We start from the raw sequence: 20097 nt of genomic DNA, 5'->3' as shown, positions 1-20097 counted from the left end.
CCAGTGCGGTATCACACTACACTGCAGTGTTTTGGGGTGCTCAGTACATGTGCGGTATCACACTACACTGCAGTGTTTTGGGGTGCTCAGTACCAGTGCGGTATCACACTATACCGCAGTGTTTTAGGGTGCTCAGTACCAGTGCGGTATCACACTACACTGCAGTGTTTTGGGGTGCTCAGTAGCAGTGCGATATCACACTACAGTGCAGTGTTTTGGGGTGCTCAGTACCAGTGCGGTATCACACTACACTGCAGTGTTTTGGGGTGCTCAGTACCAGTGCGGTATCACACTATACCGCAGTGTTTTAGGGTGCTCAGTACCAGTGCGGTATCACACTACACTGCAGTGTTTTGGGGTGCTCAGTACCAGTGCGTTATCACACTACACTGCAGTGTTTTGGGGTGCTCAGTACCAGTGCGGTATCACACTATACTGCAGTGTTTTGGGGTGTATTAGTATACAGTGTGGTGCAGAGTGAACTCTAACCCCTGCGTCTCCTCTCTGGACCGCGCGGGGTTATTTCCCACAAGGCAGCGCGGCGCGCGGCTCACCTCCAGCCTGCTGACGACGCCCTGCGTGTCTCTCAGGAGGTTCTGGGCCAGGACGAGGCGCATGCGGGGCTCGCTCTGGGGGGAGAGAGAGGGTCAGAGGTCACCTGGCGTCATCACCGAGTCGGACGGCTTCCCCTCGTTTTTTTTTGGGTGCTTTTCCATTGGTTCATCGTTACCTACCCGTTCTGCTTGTATTCATGTAAAAGCCGCAGCTGGTCCGTCCCGCCACCGGCTGGCCGACTAGTTCCCCACCCCCACCACCCTCTGTGTACAGAAGAGCCTCCTGTCCTGACTGGAGGAGCTCATCCAGCTGTGTCTGGAGAGGAGCCAGGGTATCGGCTTCAACCACAGGGCTGGGCAGCTTGTTCCCCACCCCCACCCCCCTCTGTGTACAGAAGAGCCTCCTGTCCTGACTGGAGGAGCTCACCCAGCTGTGTCTGGAGAGGAGCCAGGGTATCGGCTTCAACCACAGGGCTGGGCAGCTTGTTCCCCACCCCCACCCCCCTCTGTGTACAGAAGAGCCTCCTGTCCTGACTGGAGGAGCTCACCCAGCTGTGTCTGGAGAGGAGCCAGGGTATCGGCTTCAACCACACGGACTGGGCAGCCTGTTCCCCACCCCCACCACCCTCTGTGTACAGAAGAGCCTCCTGTCCTGACTGGAGGAGCTCACCCAGCTGTGTCTGGAGAGAAGCCAGGGTATCGGCTTCAACCACAGGGCTGGGCGGCTTGTTCCCCACCCCCACCCCCCTCTGTGTACAGAAGAGCCTCCTGTCCTGACTGGAGGAGCTCATCCAGCTGTGTCTGGAGAGGAGCCAGGGTATCGGCTTCAACCACAGGGCTGGGCAGCTTGTTCCACACCCCCTTTACCCTTTCTTTGTGTAAAGAATCGCGCACTTGCGCTGGCAGTGACAGCTTCTTACTAAAGTGTCTTAGCGGGTGTCTAAAACAAGTGTTTTTGACTTTGCCCGTCTACACGTGACCCCCCAGCCCCGTTTTGAAAAGGACCCCCCAGGGACTCACCTGGATACCCTGCTCGACATCGATCTGCACATCCACTGAGCCGTTACCCTGCAGACAGAGAGACGAGGGCTGAAAGACGGCATCCGCGAAACCCCCTCCCCCCGCGCCCTATCCAGTTCAGAGGGGTGGGGCAGCCGGAGTGCACCCCAGGAAAGCAAGGGTCACAAGGTGGGGTTCACCCTCGCCTCGCTAGGACCCCGGGTTCAACTGGAGTGGACCTGGAGTGCTGTCTGTGTGGAGTTTGCATGTTCTCTACATGGACTGCTGTCCTGTCCAGGGTGTGTGTCCTGTGATGGACTGCTGTCCTGTCCAGGGTGTGTGAGTGTGTGTGTGTGTGTGTCCTGTGATGGACTGCTGTCCTGTCCAGGGTGTGTGAGTGTGTGTGTGTGTGTGTGTCCTGTGATGGACTGCTGTCCTGTCCAGGGTGTGTGAGTGTGTGAGTGTGTGTGTGTGTCCTGTGATGGACTGGTGTCCTGTCCAGGGTGTGTGAGTGTGTGTGTGTGTCCTGTGATGGACTGGTGTCCTGTCCAGGGTGTGTGAGTGTGTGTGTGTGTCCTGTGATGGACTGGTGTCCTGTCCAGGGTGTGTGAGTGTGTGTGTGTGTCCTGTGATGGACTGGTGTCCTGTCCAGGGTGTGTGAGTGTGTGTGTGTGTCCTGTGATGGACTGGTGTCCTGTCCAGGGTGTGTGAGTGTGTGTGTGTGTGTCCTGTGATGGACTGCTGTCCTGTCCAGGGTGTGTGAGTGTGTGTGTGTGTGTCCTGTGATGGACTGCTGTCCTGTCCAGGGTGTGTGAGTGTGTGTGTGTGTCCTGTGATGGACTGCTGTCCTGTCCAGGGTGTGTGAGTGTGTGTGTGTGTGTGTGTGTGTGTGTGTGTGTGTGTCCTGTGATGGACTGCTGTCCTGTCCAGGGTGTGTGAGTGTGTGTGTGTGTCCTGTGATGGACTGCTGTCCTGTCCAGGGTGTGTGAGTGTGTGTGTGTCCTGTGATGGACTGCTGTCCTGTCCAGGGTGTGTGAGTGTGTGTGTGTGTCCTGTGATGGACTGCTGTCCTGTCCAGGGTGTGTGTGTGTGTGTGTGTGTGTGTGTGTGTGTGTGTCCTGTGATGGACTGCTGTCCTGTCCAGGGTGACCCTGGACTGGAGAGAGCTGTGGGAAGACGGAGGGGTGGAAGTTGGGACTTCATGGACCCAGGTGAAGGCCGAGAATCGATCCCGGGACTCGGCCGCGCGACTCACCCCGGTGCTGGCGCCCACCCTGACGTTCCTGCCCGTCTCCCCGAGGCCAGCCATCATCTGCTGCACCGACATCTGACACGCAGACAGGGAGAGAGGGAGAGAGGGAGAGAGGCTCACGGAACATGTCTGGAGAGAAGCCAGGGTATCGGCTTCAACCACAGGGCTGGGCAGCTTGTTCCCCACCCCCACCCCCCTCTGTGTACAGAAGAGCTTCCTGTCCTGACTGGAGGAGCTCACCCAGCTGTGTCTGGAGAGAAGCCGGGGTATCGGCTTCAACCACAGGGCTGGGCAGCTTGTTCCCCACCCCCGCCACCCTCTGTGTACAGAAGAGCCTCCTGTCCTGACTGGAGGAGCTCACCCAGCTGTGTCTGGAGAGGAGCCAGGGTACCGGCTTTTACCTGGATCTGCTGGGGGTCCATGATGTTGACGGGCAGGTTGAAGGTGCCCAGCATGACGTAGCTGTTGGCGTTCCGGTCGTGGGGGCCCGCGGAGGAAGAGGAGGAAGAAGAGGAGGAGGAGGAGGAGTGAGGGGGCATGGACGCCCCCGGCGAGGAGGAGGAGGAGGAGGTCCCGCCGGCCCCCGCGCCCCCCCCGGGCTGGGTGGTCTGGGGGGGGGCTCGCTCCACCAGGTGGATCACCTTCCCGTCTACATCTGGAGAGAGGAGGAGGAGGGGTTCACCACGAGCTCGGAGAACAGACAGACCCCTTTCCCCCTACCCCCCCCCCACACCGATCGGGATCTCTCCCGCGCTGGAGAGAGAGAGACAACACCGCGACAGCAGAGCGCTTGTCCAAGTGTCTCTCGTCCCTCCAGCCGGGGACAGACCTCTAGACCTCTACGGAGCCCGGTCAGCTCCCTGGGCACGGGACCGAGGGTGTCGGAGACCAGCTGAAGCCCTCTGCGATCACAGATCGGGGGTTCCTCCTGCGCCAACAAGACGAGAGACGCCACGTTTTGGCCCGATGACCCCCTCTACCACGGCTTCTACTAAGGACTGCACTCCAACACCACTCCACCCACACACACACACACACACACACACACACACGTAAGCCGAAATTGTACCGTCCCCTCAATAGCTCAGTAAAACTGAATATGTATTCATCGCCGTACTATTTCCGCACTGCTCCAAGAAAAGAGTTTCTGTCCTGTGATATTTTCTCTGTCTGCGGAATCCTGCCCAGTTTGGATGACTTGATCACATGTTATTTCTGTCACGTTGTTACACGTTGCTGTTACTGCTATCGTGTTACTGTCTCATCTGCTGTCCTATCTACACGCTGCACCCGAGTGACTCAGGAGAGACACTTCTCACTCCACTATGCACTGGAGCTGGGCGATAATCCGACAACGATAATCATCGCGATCTCATTCTCCTCGATACAATTTTAACAACGGTTCGATACATTTTTCGACACATACGTTTCTGCTTTGCGCGAGGGCGCGTGCGTGTTCTGCCCACCGGGCAGCGAACAGATTCGTTGAACGTCTCTGCCGGTTGGCAAGCGTTCTTAAGATAAAGGAGCTGTTTAATTTACCAGTTCACTCTCTGGTTTCTTCAGCTTGCACTCGGGAGGAAAAAAAAAATCTGCCTTCCGACTTGAAAGAAATAACGATCTGACATTTAGCGTGAGCATTATCGATATCGACCGATGTGACATCTTTTATCGTGATAATGTTTTTGGCCATATCGCCCAGCCCTACTATGCACCTGTGTAAGCAGAATGACAATAAAGTTGAATTGAATAGGATATTATTATTATTATTATAACATAAAATAATCAGAGTCCAACAGATTAAGGAACAGCTTCTTCCTCCAGGCAGTAAGACAGCCTGCAGCTCCTTCAGCAGATCACCTGTAATGCCTACAGGGACCCACAGTTTTCACTGTGTTCAGCATAACCGCACAACTTGGACATAACGTACCGCACACCCCCTGGACAGATCGCAGCTCTATTCACACTGAGCCTTGTCTGAGTTAATCTTATTCGATTTCTACTGCACTAATTGTTATGTATCCTTAATTTTGTGGTCGTTAACCCCCTCTCCAGGTGAGCTCGTAGAAAAGACATTTTAATCGCCCGCAGCCCCTGCTACCCGCTGAGCCGCAGTGCACCTGATAAAGAAACGGGATTATTATTATTATTATTATTATTATTATTATTATTATTATTATTATTACGAATACCGCCACCCCATCGAGCTCCGCTCACCGTACTCCTGGAGCTTCCTGTCGTCCTGCAGCACCCGGCCCTGGTAGATGAGCCGCTGTTTGTCCGCTGGGATGCCCACGGAGCTCGAGATGTGCTCCTTGAACTCCTTCACGGTGATCTGGCTCGGAGAGAGGGGGGGGAGAGAGGGCGTTAAGAGGCGGAGTTGATCCGGCCGCGCCGCCACTCTGTCGGCCAGGGTAATAACGCTGGCTGAACTGACACACACACACACACCCTGGACAGGACACCAGTCCGTCACAGGACACACACACCCTGGACAGGACACCAGTCCGTCACAGGACACACACACACACACACACACACACACACACACACACACACACACAGGCTGTGAGCTTCACTGGTGTTTTCCCCAACAGCAGAGTGCAGGACGACCCCACAGCCCCCCCTCCCCCCTCCGGAGTCCAGCCTGGGCTCACCTCTCCTGACACACTGTAACTGCGGCTCCGAGAGTCCAGCGTCTTGACCGTCACGTCGATGTTCCCCGGCTCCCCCATCCTGCCCTGCGCAGGGAAAAACACAAGAGCGCTGACCCCTCCAGGACCAGGACTGGACAGCCCTGCTTTAAAGACCCCTGGAGACTCTGCAGACACACACACACACTGACCCCTCCAGGACCAGGACTGGACAGCCCTGCTTTAAAGACCCCTGGAGACTCTGCAGACACACACACACACACTGACCCCTCCAGGACCAGGACTGGACAGCCCTGCTTTAAAGACCCCTGGAGACTCTGCAGATACACACACACACTGACCCCTCCAGGACCAGGACTGGACAGCCCTGCTTTAAAGACCCCTGGAGACTCTGCAGACACACACACACTGACCCCTCCAGGACCAGGACTGGACAGCCCTGCTTTAAAGACCCCTGGAGACTCTGCAGACACAAAACTTCATGTTAAATTACATGAAACATAACAGGGGTCTGTAACGCTGGTCCAGTCAGTCCAGGGGTCTGTGTCCTCTGGTCCAGTCAGTCCAGGGGTCTGTAACGCTGGTCCAGTCAGTCCAGGGGTCTGTAACGCTGGTCCAGTCAGTCCGGGGCTCTGTGACCTCTGGTCCAGTCAGTCCGGGGCTCTGTGTCCTCTGGTCCAGTCAGTCCAGGGGTCTGTGTCCTCTGGTCCAGTCAGTCCAGGGGTCTGTAACGCTGGTCCAGTCGGTCCAGGGGTCTGTGACCTCTGGTCCAGTCAGTCCGGGGGTCTGTGACCTCTGGTCCAGTCAGTCCGGGGGTCTGTGACCTCTGGTCCAGTCAGCCCGGTTGTCTGTGTCCCCGGTCCTGGAGAGCCCTAATCTAGTAGCTCTGACAGGTAACCACGAAGCACTTACAGACCGGCAGCTGGCAGTCAGGAAACGCGGGTTCAATGTAGCTTAAACTCATCAACGGCTTAAAACCGTGCACTCCTAGCGACCGATCGGACGGCGCTCACTGCCCGCCTCGCCAGCCGCTCTTTAGAAGGCAAACGTGCGCTCGCTGAAAGAGGCAGAGCCCACCGCTAGCCCGCCTCCTGTCAACACCTCCACAGAACACAGGAGGACCTCCAACCGACTTAAGACAGCGGCCCGAAGACAGAATCGATCCAGAAATAAACCCGCACCAACAAGTGCCGTCCCACCCCCGTCTCTGTTAAACCCCCAGTCTATTCTTGTTTTATTTAAGCAGAAACAGGCTGAATCACATCGACACGGCCGGGTCCGGCGGACAGCCGGATTCCCTAGATCCCAGGGGGCAAGCCGTTCAGTTCAGACCCCCTCATCCCCCCGTCACGTACACGGGTGGGGGAGCTCAGCGAGGCACAGGCCGGCAGGAACCGCCGATCGGCGGAACGGCTCCATCATAGTTTGGGGGCGGAGCGGTGGCTCTGGGGCTCAGGATCTCTGCGCCTGGGGCTGGAAGGGTTTGCTGGTTCAAATCCCGCAGCCGGTAGAGGAATCCTACTCCGTTGGGCCCCTGAGCGAGGCCCTGAACCCCAGCTGCTCCAGGGGTGCTGTATAAATGGACGACCCTGCGCTCGGACCCCCCAGCTTCTCTCTCTCCCTGTCTGTGCGTCTCCTGGAGAGCCAGCTGGGGTCTGCGACAAGACCAGTTCCTCATGCGAGACATTGTATAGGGTTCATAAAGTGATGATGTTATGTTAATAAAATCCCTCCCTGACCTCACCAGGGGGACCTGTCCATTACACCTCGTCCCCCCACACCCCGATTCCCGAGTGACTGCGAGACACTGAGGGGAGGGGAGGGGAGGGAGGACACGACACGTTTCGGCCCTTAAAAATAAAAATACAAATAAAAAAAAAAAACCACCAGCCCGGCGCTTCTCCGATCAAAACCGGGCCGCTCTTGAGATCTGTGCGGGTTTTAAAAAAAACACCAAACACCAGCTCGACTCCCCGCCACCCGGGGGGGGTGGGGGAGACTCACCCCCTCTCCCGCGGTCCGGACGCGAACAAGCCGGGCCTGTCTCTCTGTGCAACAGCCTGGAAAACCGACCGATCAAACGCTCGGATGTCGCCGCCGCGCTCTGCTCCCGTCCCTGTCCGCCGGTCACCGACTTCACTCGCCGGGTTTTGTTTCTATTTGTTTATTTTCCTTTCACGATTAATTAACTCAACTGTCCTCTCCCTCTGTCTCTGTCTCTCTCTCTCACTCGCTCGCTCTTTCAGGACCCCGGGAACTTCCTGGAAACAGGCCGGGGCCGGGCTGTCCTCGGCGAGCGCCTGTGTGTGGTGGGTTTTTTTTTTAAGCGTGCCGACCCTCCTGCGGTGCTGTCCGCGCTTAAGAGCCTCTCTTGCTCGTTTTAGAAGTTGGACCCGCTTCCTCGTGTCTGTGTCGCTGAAAGGCGGCCTGAACAGCTGCTGCCTGTTAAGGCCGCATTTAGGATCAGGCGAGCCGCGGGCACCAGCCAGGCTACCGTAATGTCTGGCATACCACCGACCACCGTGTTGGCCTTACTCCGCGATTTACCGTAAACCCTACAGTAAAAGCGTGTCAACAATACAAATCCGAGCGCCCCTTATGCTCGCTCGCTGCAGGGGCGGATGACGGAGGAATTTACCCGCGATAAAAAAAAAGATTAATTCAAAAGTCAATAAAACAAAAAAGCAGACCAAGAAGACGGAACAATTGCATGCCTTTCTAAAATAATTCGTTTTTAGCTTATTATACAGTAGGTCAGCATAGAAAAGCCGCACACGGCGGTTATGGCGACGAGGGTGTTTCAAAATGACGCGTCGTGGAAGGAGGGTAAACAAAATGTCACGTTTATAAAGAAATATGGTGTGCATTAGATTCAAAACACGAACCGGAGGGCATATGTGGAAACAAACGTGGCATCGCGTTTAAAACCGAGGACAAGGAGCGCTTCTTTACACAGAGGGTGGTGGGGGTGTGGAACAAGCCACCCAGCCCTGTGGTTGAAGCCGATACCCTGGCTTCTCTCCAGACACAGCTGGATGAGCTCCTCCAGTCAGGACAGGAAGCTCTACTTTACACTAAGGGTGGCGGGGGCAGGGAACACAGGACCCATATATTACAGGGGTCTGTGACCCCAGTCCAGTCAGTCCGGGGGTCTGTGACTCTGGTCCAGTCAGTCCAGGGGTCTGTGACCCCAGTCCAGTCAGTCCGGGGGTCTGTGTCCCTGGTCCAGTCAGTCCGGGGGTTTATGACCTCTGGTCCAGTCAGTCCAGGGGTCTGTGACTCTGGTCCAGTCAGTCCAGGGGTCTGTGACCCCAGTCCAGTCAGTCCGGGGGTCTGTGACTCTGGTCCAGTTGTAACTGCAGGGGAAACGAGCAGATTCGACACAGCCACAGCGCCATCTACTGGACCGGGGCACTCTCCACACTCAAGAACCTGGGGATCGTTCCTCAGGAGGCACCGAACTCCGGGAGAACAGAGTGAGCAGGGCGTACCGCAGGTGTGCTCTCATCAGAGAGGGCAAAGAAACAGGAAACAGGCCCCCCCCCCCCACTAGACAGCAGCTCCTGACACAGCCGGTGCAGGAAACAAGGTTGTTTTTAATCAAACTGTTTGCACTGGGTCTTTTTTGTTTCCAGGATGTGAGCTTTTATTTGTGTGGAGTTTGGACCAGTAAATACAAGCACACAGAGTGAGTGGAGTAGGTCTCTCAGATCCTGGAATACGAGTGGATGGATTTGTGCGTGGGTGTGTGTGGTGTGTGTGTGTGTGTGTGTGTGTGTGTGTGTGGGGGGGGTCTGTCAGTGTGTGTGAATTTGTGCGTGAGGTTTGTGTGTGTGAAGTTGTGTGTGTGGGGATAGTGTGTATGGGATCTGTCAGTGTGTGTGTGGATTTGTGTGAGGGGTCAGTGTGTGTGTGGATTTGTGTGTGGGGTCAGTGTGTATGGATTCATGTGTAGGGTCTGTGTGTGTGTGTGGATTTGTGAGTGAGGTTTGTGTGTGTGAATTTGTGTGTGGGGTCTGTGTGTGTGGGATCTGTCATTGTGTGTGTGGATTTGTGTGTGGGGTTTGTGTGTGTGTGTGGATTTGTGTGTGGGGTTTGTGGATATGTGTGTGGATTTCTGCGTGTGTATGTGTGTGTGTGTTGATCCAGGCTGTGTGAGTGTGTGGTGTGGATTTCTGTGTGTGTGTGTGTTGATCAGGTGTGTGAGTGTGTGTGGATTTCAGGTGTGTGAGTGTGTGTGGATTTCTGTATGTGTGTGTTGATTCAGGTGAGTGAGTGTGTGTGGATGTCTGTGTGTGTCTAGTCAGGTTTGTGTGAGTTTGGATATCTGTGTGTGTGTGTTGATTAAGGTTTGTGAGTGTGTGTGGATTTCTGTGTGTGTGTTGATTCAGGTGTGTGAGTGTGTGGTATGGATTTCTGTGTGTGTGTGTTGATTCAGGTGTGTGAGTGTGTGTGGATTTCTGTGTGTGTGTGTTGATTCAGGTGTGTGAGTGTGTGTGGAGTTCTGTGTGTGTGTTGATCCAGGCTGTGTGAGTGTGTGGTGTGGAGTTCTGTGCGTGTGTGTGTTGATCCAGGCTGTGTGAGTGTGTGGTGTGGAGTTCTGTGGGAATCTGTTCAGCTGTGTGTGTTTCTGTGACGCAACCTTCTTGTGTGGACACATGCAGGAACACACACCTCCCCCGCAGGGCAGCAGAGCAAACTGACCTCTTCTGTGTCCTTGCAGACTGACCCTCCTCCCCTGCTATCTGTGTGTGTGTGTGTGTGTGTGTGTGTGTGTTTGTGTGTGTGTGTGTGAGCCTCTGTCCTTGAGCAGAAATACTCCAGAGGCAGGTATTGAACAAACAGGAGGGAGATAATAATAAGTAATTCATATAATTCCTTACACTCTCTATAGCGCCTTGCTAGCTACTCCCCTCAGAGCTCTTCCCAGGTCAGGGGGATCCCCTCCAGCCCCCCCAGTGTGCAGCCCCCACCTGGATGATGCTCCAGTCCGCTCAGCACACAGCAGCTCTCAGTGGGGAGGAGAGCAGAGGGATGGAGCCAGTTCAGAGAGGGGGGTGATTAGGAGGCCATGATGGGTCAAGACCAGGGGGGGAATTAGGCCAGGACACTGGGGTGACACCCCTACTCCCCTACTAATTAATGAGCATAGAGACTCAGGCCCCAGTTTAATGTCCAAAAGATGGCACCTTCTTACAGTCCAGTGTCCCCCGTCACTATACTGGGGCATCAGGACCCACACAGACCGCAGGGTGAGCGCCCCCTGCTGGACCCACTGACACCTCTTCCAGCAGCAACCAATGTTTTTCCCAGGAGTCTCCCCTCCAGGTACTGACCAGGCTCACACCTGCTGGACTCCAGTGGGGGGGGCGGGCTGCCAGCTGGGAGCTGCAGGGCGAGATGGCCGCCGGTTAATAATTAATAAGAGTTAACGATTACTGCCCCGAGCTGGGAGGGCAAAGGGCTGCAGGACAGACGCAGCAGAGAGCTCAGAGGAGCAGCTCGCAGACCTCAGGAGCAGGACGCCGGACCCGAAGCCGGACAGGAGCCCCCCAGAAACGCGACCCTGCCTTCACCCCTTCACGGCTTTTCCCAAACACCCCCCCCTGCACCCCCAGAAAAAATCCCGAGGTTCGAGAGAGAGAGAGAGAGAGAGAGGGGAGCAGGTGGGAAGAGAGCAGGGACACCGTCTTCAGTGCCTCGCTCGGAGCGCACGCCGACGCACGCACGCACGCACGCACGCGCGCGCACACACACGCGACCAGCCACCAGGGGGCGCCGCCCGCCGCGCGCATGGCCGTGGACAGCAGCGTGTGGGCCTGCCTGGCCTACCTGGCCGGCCTGGCCCTGCAGGCCCTCTGGCCCTGCCGGGGGCCGCAGCAGATGTCCGCCGGGAGCCTGAACACCGCCGAGGTGAGAGAGGCAGAGGTGATCGCCGCCGCAGGCGAGTGCAGCAGGAGCAGCAGTGCTAGTGTCCGCAGTGACAGCACCGTCCGCAGTAACACTAGTGCTGGCAGTGAGGGAAGCCGGCAGTAGTATCGGTAGAGCAGTAGTATCGGTAGAGCAGTAGTATCGGTAGAGCTGTAGTATCGGTAGAGCAGTAGTACTGGCAGTAGTATCGGTAGAGTATTAGTACTGGCAGTAGTATCGGTAGAGCAGTAGTAATGGTAGAGCACTAGTACTGGCAGTGAGGGAAGCACTAGCACTGGCAGTGAGGGAAGCACTAGTACTGGCAGTAGTATCGGTAGAGTATTAGTACTGGCAGTAGTATCGGTAGAGCAGTAGTATCGCTAGAGCAGTAGTACTGGCAGTAGTATTGGTGGAGTATTAGTACTGGCAGTAGTATCGGTAGAGCAGTAGTACTGGCAGTGAGGGAAGCACTAGTACTGGCAGTAATATCGGTAGAGTATTAGTACTGTCAGTAGTATCGGTAGAGCAGTAGTACTGGTAGAGCAGTAGTACTGGCAGTGAGGGAAGCACTAGTACTGGCAGTAGTATCGGTAGAGTATTAGTACTGGCAGTAGTATCGGTAGAGCAGTAGTACTGGTAGAGCAGTAGTACTGGCAGTGAGGGAAGCACTAGTGCTGGCAGTAGTATCGGTAGAGTATTAGTACTGGCAGTAGTATCGGTAGAGCAGTAGTATCGCTAGAGCAGTAGTACTGGCAGTGAGGGAAGCACTAGTACTGGCAGTAGTATCGGTAGAGTATTAGTACTGGCAGTAGTATCGGTAGAGCAGTAGTACTGGTAGAGCACTAGTACTGGCAGTGAGGGAAGCACTAGTGCTGGCAGTAGTATCGGTAGAGTATTAGTACTGGCAGTAGTATCGGTAGAGCAGTAGTACTGGTAGAGCAGTAGTACTGGCAGTGAGGGAAGCACTAGCACTGGCAGTAGTATCGGTAGAGTATTAGTACTGGCAGTAGTATCGGTAGAGCAGTAGTACTGGCAGTGAGGGAAGCACTAGTGCTGGCAGTAGTATCGGTAGAGTATTAGTACTGGCAGTAGTATCGGTAGAGCAGTAGTACTGGTAGAGCAGTAGTACTGGCAGTGAGGGAAGCACTAGCACTGGCAGTAGTATCGGTAGAGTATTAGTACTGGCAGTAGTATCGGTAGAGCAGTAGTATCGGTAGAGTATTAGTACTGGCAGTAGTATCGGTAGAGCAGTAGTATCGGTAGAGCAGTAGTACTGGCAGTGAGGGAAGCACTAGCACTGGCAGTGAGGGAAGCACTAGTACTGGCAGTAGTATCGGTAGAGTATTAGTACTGGCAGTAGTATCAGTAGAGCAGTAGTATCGGTAGAGCTGTAGTACTGGCAGTAGTATTGGTAGAGCTGTAGTATCGGTAGAACTGTAGTACTGGCAGTAGTATCGGTAGAGCTGTAGTATCGGTAGAGCAGTAGTACTGGCCGTATTATCGATAGAGCAGCAGTATCGGTAGAGCTGTAGTATCGGCAGAGCAGTAGTACTGGGAGTAGTATTGGTAGAGCTGTTGTATCAGTAGAGCAGTAGTACTGGTAGAGCGGTAGAAGTGGCAGTAGTATCAGTAGAGCAGTAGTACTGGTGGTAGTATTGTAAGAGCTGTAGTACTGGCGGTAGTATCGGTAGAGTATTAGTACTGGCAGTAGTATTGGTAGAGCAGTAGTACTGGCAGGTGTGTCTCATGGAGAGCAAGCTGGGGTCTGTGAAAAGACAAATTCCTAATGCAAGAAATTGTATACTGTATATGGGCAATAAAGTGATCTGATCTTATCTTAACCCGCTCTCTCTCAGTATTTTGGCACCTGGTACTTCATAGCTGCAGCAGGAGAGAACTCATCAGACCTGCAGACCTTTACCCTAATGGACAATGCCATCTTCAGCCTGCAGGGGGCAGAGCTCCCCCAGCGACTACTGCTGCAAGGCGTCTTCAGAGTGTAAGACCGGTTTCACAGTCAACACTGTTGTGTTGTTATCACAGTCAAGACCATCATCATCACTATTTTAACCATCATCATCCATGCTCGTCATAATTATCACCATCATCATAATTACTATCATCACCCTCATCACAATCGTTATTCTGATCATCACCATTATTCTCATTATCATCACGAGCTTCACGATTATAATTCTCACCATCGTCACCACCAGCATCACGATTATAATTCTCACCATCGTCACCACCAGCATCACGATTATAATATTCACCATCGTCACCCCCAGCATCACGATTATAATACTCACCATAGTCACCCCCAGCATCACGATTATAATTCTCACCATCGTCACCCCCAGCATCACGATTATAACTCTCACCATCGTCACCACCAGCATCACGATTATAATACTCACCATCGTCACCACCAGCATCACAATTATAATTCTCACCATCGTCACCACCAGCATCACGATTATAATTCTCACCATCGTCACCCCCAGCATCACGATTATAATTCTCATCCTCGTCACCGCCAGCATCACGATTATAATTCTCACCATCGTCACCCCCAGCATCACGATTATAATTCTCACCATCGTCACCACCAGCATCACGATTATAATTCTCATCCTCGTCACCACCACCATCACGATTATAATTCTCACCATCGTCACCACCAGCATCACGATTATAATTCTCACCATCGTCACCCCCAGCATCACGATTATAATACTCACCATCGTCACCCCCAGCATCACGATTATAATACTCACCATCGTCACCCCCAGCATCACGATTATAATTCTCACCATCGTCACCACCAGCATCACGATTATAATTCTCATCCTCGTCACCACCACCATCACGATTATAATTCTCATCCTCGTCACCACCAGCATCACGATTATAATTCTCACCATCGTCACCACCAGCATCACGATTATAATTCTCACCATCGTCACCCCCAGCATCACGATTATAATTCTCACCATCGTCACCGCCAGCATCACGATTATAATTCTCATCATCGTCACCCCCAGCATCACGATTATAATTCTCACCATCATCACCACCAGCATCACGATTATAAATCTCATCCTCGTCACCACCACCATCACGATTATAATTCTCATCCTCGTCACCACCACCATCACGATTATAATACTCACCATCGTCACGACCAGCATCCTGATTATAATTCTCACCATCGTCACCACCAGCATCCCGATTATAATTCTCATCCTCGTCACCCCCAGCATCACGATTATAAATCTCATCCTCGTCACCGCCAGCATCCAGATAATAATTCTCACCATCGTCACCACCAGCATCACGATTATAATTCTCATCCTCGTCACCCCCAGCATCATGATTATAATTCTCATCCTCGTCACCCCCAGCATCATGATTATAATTCTCATCCTCGTCACCACCAGCATCACGATTATAATTCTCACCATCGTCACCCCCAGCATCACGATTATAAATCTCACCATCGTCACCACCGACGTCACGATTATAATCTCTATTCGCAGTCAGCACTCATGCCTTGGTGACAGTCAATGTTTTTGTTTCTAGTGGGGAATACTGCGGGAATAAGACCTGGATTTACTACATCCACCCTGGGAGGGACGACCTGGAGCAGGAGGGTGAGATCCATGCTGAACGGACCCAGATGAGTTGGAAGGAATATGTGTACACCAGTTACCCCAGTGTTACCCCAGTGATCTCTCCAAATTTCCCCCTGGCCCTTACCAGTCATGGCCTCCTAATAATCCCCATCTCTGGACTGGCGTCATCACTTTGCGAAAAGTAGTAATGACAATCGTAATAACCATTGTGGTGATATCAGAAAGTACTAATAAATCCTATAGTACTGATATCAGTAGTATTACAGAAGTAGTGATAAGAATGGTAATAACCATTGTTGTGATGTCAGAAGTCATAAATACAACAGTAGTAATAACAACAGTAATAACCGTCATGGTGATTTCAGAAGAAGTCATCAGTACCACAGCGCTGATACCAGTCATAGTAATAAGAGTCGTAATAACAACAGTAATAACCGTCATGGTGATTTCAGAAGAAGTCATCAGTACCACAGCGCTGATACCAGTCATAGTAAAAAGAGTAGTAATAACAACAGTAATAACTGTCATGGTGATTTCAGATGAAGTCATCAATACCACAGCGCTGACACCAGTCATAGTAATAAGAGTCGTAATAACAACAGTAATAACCGTTGTGGTGATTTCAGAAGAAGTCATCAGTACCACAGCGCTGATACCAGTCATAGTAAAAAGAGTAGTAATAACAACAGTAATAACTGTCATGGTGATTTCAGATGAAGTCATCAATACCACAGCGCTGACACCAGTCATAGTAATAAGAGTCGTAATAACAACAGTAATAACCGTTGTGGTGATTTCAGAAGAAGTCATCAGTACCACAGCGCTGATACCAGTCATAGTAATAAGAGTAGTAATAACAACAGTAATAACCGTCATGGTGATTTCAGAAGAAGTCATCAATACCACAGCGCTGACACCAGTCATAGTAGTAAGAGTCGTAATAACCGTCATGGTGATTTCAGATGAAGTCATCAGTACCACAGTGCTGACACCAGTCATAGTAATAAGAGTCGTAATAACAACAGTAATAACCGTCGTGGTGATTTCTCTCTTTGCTGCCCCAGGCCGGCCGGAGAGGACCGTCAACATCTACCGGCTGGACTGCAGGGACTGTATACTCCTGCAGGAGAGCTCCCCGGGGTCCAACCGCGTCATGCTGTACGGTGAGCGCCCTGTACCCCCAAACCCTTTCACTCGAGACTGCAGTCTCCGTACATCCCAAACCCCAGTCCCCTCACACCCTGTACCCCAATCCCTCACACCCAGGACATCTGTACCCCCAAACCCTTTCACTTGAGACTGCAATCTCCATACATCCCAAACCCCAGTCCCCTCATACCCTGTACCCCAATCCCTCACACCCAGGACATCTGTACCCCCAAACCCTTTCACTCGAGACTGCAATCACAATACATCCCAAACCCCAGTCACCTCATACCCTGTACCCCAATCCCTTACACCCAGGACAGCTGTACCCCCAAACCCTTTCACTCTGGACTGCAATCACAATACATCCCAAACCCCAGTCACCTCATACCCTGTACCCCAATCCCTTACACCCAGGACAACTGTACCCCCAAACCCTTTCACTCGAGACTGCAATCTCCATACATCCCAAACCCAAGTCCCCTCACACCCTGTACCCCAATCCCTTCCAGTCTGTACCCCAATTTTATCACACCCCATACCCCAGTCCCCCACACCCTGCTGCTCCCGGACACAGTCTTCCTGAGTGCTGCCCTGTACCCCAAGTCTCCCTCCACAAGCCCTGCAGTGAGGGGGGCCACACCCCTCCCTTCCCGCCCCCCCAGAGCCCCGGCCCCGGCGTGACTGACCGGCGTCCATCTCCGTGTCCGTCTCCGCAGGGCGGAGCGCCTCCCCCGGCGCCCAGCAGGTGCAGGACTTCCAGAGGGCCGCGGCCTGCATGGGCCTGACGCACTTCCTCAGGCTGCCCCAGCAGGCAGGTAGGGAACGCCCCCCTGTGGTGGGGAGGTGGGATACTCGCCGTCGCCACTGCACCGTCCTGACCTGACCTTCCTCCACAGCGCCAGACCGCAGCACTGCAGGAAGACCACAGAGCACAATCACCCCTCCGTCTCCCCACAGCTCTCTGCAGGACAGGGAGACAGGGGGAGAGCTGGAGTCTGTCCCAGCAAGCAACAGGCACAAGGCAGGGTTCACCCTGGACAGGACACCAGTCCATCACAGGACACACACACACACTCACACACACTGGACAGGACACCAGTCCATCACAGGACACACACACTCACACCCTGGACAGGACACCAGTCCATCACAGGACACACACACTCACACCCTGGACAGGACACCAGTCCATCACAGGACACACACACTCACACCCTGGACAGGACAGCAGACCATCACAGGACACACACAGACACACACTCACTCACACACCCTGGACAGGACACCAGTCCATCACAGGACACAGACACACACCCTGGACAGGACAGCAGTCCATCACAGACACACACACACACACACACACACACACACACACACACACACACACACACCCTGGACAGGACACCAGTCCATCACAGGACACACACAGACACACACACTCACACACACTGGACAGGACAGCAGTCCATCACAGACACACACACACACACACACAGACACACACTCACACACACTGGACAGGACACCAGTCCATCACAGGAGACACACAGATGCACACCGACTCACTCCGACACTCACAGACACTCACAATCACAAACTTAACACAGTCAATTGCACACAGACACACCAGGGCCAATTCACCCACCAGCCTGTCTCTGGACTGTGGGAGGAAACTGGAGCACCTGGACGAAGCCCAATCAGACCTGGAGAGAACATGCAGACTCCACACAGACAGCACCCCCAGGTCCGGAACTGAACCCAGGAAGCAGCCATGCTGACCCCTGTAAACAAGCCGGCAGATGGAGATGTTGAGCTCAGCCAGACACTGTGTTCCTCCAGCACCAGGACATGGGAAACACTGTTCTGACTCGGGGTGGCCTAGTAACCTGCTGCCCCCTGCTGTTTCTTTCAGAGTACTGCACGCTGGAGAGCGCACCTTGAGGACTGGAGGTAAGAACCGGCGGCCCTGCAGACCCTCCTCAGGCCTACAGCCAGTTGACCTTCGCCTGCTCTAGTTTCAGCACAGACAGGGCCCGCACAGTTCCAGGAGTGTGGGTGTGTCTAATCTATAGACCCCTCCCACTGTGGGTGTGTCCGTAAGGAGGCCACTCCCTCTGTGGGCGTGTCTAATACAGGATACTCCCAATATGGGTGTGTCAGATTTATAGGGTCACTCCCACTGTGGGTGTGTCTGATATTAGTGGGTCACTCCCACTGTGGGTGTGTCTGATATTAGTGGGTCACTCCCACTGTGGGTGTGTCTGATATTAGTGGGTCACCCCCACTGTGGGTGTGTCTGATATTAGTGGGTCACTCCCACTGTGGGTGTGTCTGATTACTAGTGTCACTCCCACTGTGGGTGTGTCTGATTACTAGTGTCACCCCCACTGTGGGTGTGTCTGATATTAGTGGGTCACTCCCACTGTGGGTGTGTCTGATTACTAGTGTCACCCCCACTGTGGGTGTGTCTGATTACTAGTGTCACCCCCACTGTGGGTGTGCTAGTGACTGCCCCCCGTCTCTCCTCCCGTCTCACCCTCCCCCCTCTGCTCTCTCTCTCCCTCCACCGAGGTGCCAACAGCTGACGACCGCCGCCCGTGTCCCCCGATCTCGAGGAGCCCCTGCGCCCCCACACCCCTCGCGAGAGAACTACCCAGCAACCCCTCCCCGCCCCCACGCGCTCAAACCTCCCTGCTCTTCTCCTTCTTCTTCTTGTTTTGTTACCAAGAAGGTAGTAGCCCACCCGACCCGACCGGACCCGACCGGACCCGTCCAGCGATCCTGTATTTCTCCACGTGCCGAAACTGAAATAAAATACACTAAAAGAAAATGTTCCTGACCCCCCCTCCTCTCTTCACTCGGTCCGTCTGGCTCTTCTCTGTGTGTCACTGTCTGGCGGGGGGGGGGGGGGGGCGACTGATGTGTGTGCAGAGCCTGACGTAGACGCTCACCCGGGAACCGGCTGTCGGCCGCTACCGCCTGGTTCTGGTACCAACGAACTAACTCACTAAACCCGGCGGAACCAGAGATCTGCTCCAGTCTGTGCGGTCCGTCAGTCAGCCAGAATTCCTACAAATTCCTGGGGCCAGAGATGGGAGGTAGGTTCCCCCCTGGGGTTACAGTGCCTGTCACCTTTCACCTTTCACCCATGACCTTATCATTATAATAATAATAATAATAATAATAATAATAATAATTGCTTACACTTATATAGCGCTTTTCTGGACACTTCACTCAAAGCGCTTGACAGGTCATGGGGAATCCCACTACCGCCACCAATGTGCAGCACCCACCTGGATGATGTCACCCCCCCCCCCGGAACTGCGCTGGGCTCTCCTCCTCCTCCTCCTCCTCCTCCTCCCTCTTCCTCCCCCTGTGGTCTGAGCCCGTCAGACAGACACTCACTCACTCATTCACACGCACTCACTCACCTCCTGCTGGGGCCCGGAGACGGTGGGGGGGGGGGAGTCGCAGGAGGAAGTCAAGCCACAGACTCGCCATCTGGGCCCGCGGAAACCGAGCCCGGTGAGATCCGCTATTCTGATTCCCAGCTGAGTGACACCCGCCGGGCCCATCTCGCCCCCGGGACTAGGATGATCCGCTGGCTTTGCAGGCTGGCGGAAAGACAGGACACAGCGCATCTGACACCACGCGGACCCCCGCTGGCCGAGAAGAGACACACGCGCGAAGGATGAGACAGAAAGACGAGTCAATGTGAAGTCAAAGTAAAGGACAAAATTCTATGCTGGGAGAATGGCCTTTCTGAATGGACTGTTGGCTGTCCAGTCCTGGTCCTGGAGGGGTCAGTGTGTGTGTGTCTGCAGAGTCTCCAGGGGTCTTTAAAGCAGGGCTGTCCAGTCCTGGTCCTGGAGGGGTCAGTGTGTGTGTGTCTGCAGAGTCTCCAGGGGTCTTTAAAGCAGGGCTGTCCAGTCCTGGTCCTGGAG

General features: G+C 54.0%; 2 protein-coding genes across 4 annotated transcripts in view; one reads left to right on the top strand and one right to left on the bottom strand.

Annotated features, from left to right (window-relative positions):
- The window catches only part of LOC148813418 (large proline-rich protein BAG6-like), a 29651-nt gene extending 21954 nt beyond the window's left edge, over positions 1–7697 (bottom strand). The window contains exons 1-7 of one of the 2 annotated variants that reach the window (XM_088908302.1): positions 7464–7697; positions 5463–5546; positions 5023–5140; positions 3207–3460; positions 2809–2880; positions 1575–1622; positions 555–629 (exon numbers count right to left, since the gene is read on the bottom strand). In XM_088908302.1, the coding sequence (XP_088764428.1) occupies positions 555–629; positions 1575–1622; positions 2809–2880; positions 3207–3460; positions 5023–5140; positions 5463–5540 (645 nt within the window). In that variant the 5' untranslated portion in view covers positions 5541–5546; positions 7464–7697. The remainder of the gene's footprint in view (positions 1–554; positions 630–1574; positions 1623–2808; positions 2881–3206; positions 3461–5022; positions 5141–5462; positions 5547–7463) is intronic. The other variant, XM_088908303.1, reaches the window with a different exon arrangement.
- Positions 7698–10932: 3235 nt separating this feature from the next.
- apom (apolipoprotein M) lies at positions 10933–18983 on the top strand. 2 transcript variants are annotated; one of them, XM_088908374.1, is made up of 7 exons: positions 10933–11372; positions 13226–13368; positions 14952–15022; positions 16069–16167; positions 16870–16968; positions 18066–18103; positions 18735–18983. In XM_088908374.1, exons 1-6 carry the CDS (start codon positions 11253–11255, stop codon positions 18092–18094), a joined length of 561 nt encoding a protein of 186 aa, XP_088764500.1. In that variant the 5' UTR covers positions 10933–11252; the 3' UTR covers positions 18095–18103; positions 18735–18983. The 2 variants fall into 2 exon arrangements, with proteins under 2 accessions (XP_088764500.1, XP_088764499.1); XM_088908373.1 differs by having other exon boundaries at positions 18725–18983.
- The last annotated feature ends 1114 nt before the right edge of the window (positions 18984–20097 follow it).

Source organism: Atractosteus spatula (genome assembly GCF_055471065.1).
Source record: "Atractosteus spatula isolate fAtrSpa1 chromosome 10 unlocalized genomic scaffold, fAtrSpa1.hap1 SUPER_10_unloc_1, whole genome shotgun sequence".
Lineage (NCBI taxonomy): Eukaryota > Metazoa > Chordata > Actinopteri > Semionotiformes > Lepisosteidae > Atractosteus > Atractosteus spatula.
The sequence above is the reverse complement of the archived record's forward strand: the minus strand, read 5'-3'. Positions and strand labels throughout refer to the sequence as shown.

Coding starts and splice junctions, on each gene's coding strand:
- apom (XM_088908374.1), top strand. CDS start 11,253: ATGGCCGTGGACAGCAGCGTGTGGGCCTGCCTGGCCTACCTGGCCGGC. Junction 11,373..13,225: donor GGAGCCTGAACACCGCCGAG/GTGAGAGAGGCA, acceptor GCTCTCTCTCAG/TATTTTGGCACCTGGTACTT. Junction 16,168..16,869: donor CAACCGCGTCATGCTGTACG/GTGAGCGCCCTG, acceptor CCGTCTCCGCAG/GGCGGAGCGCCTCCCCCGGC.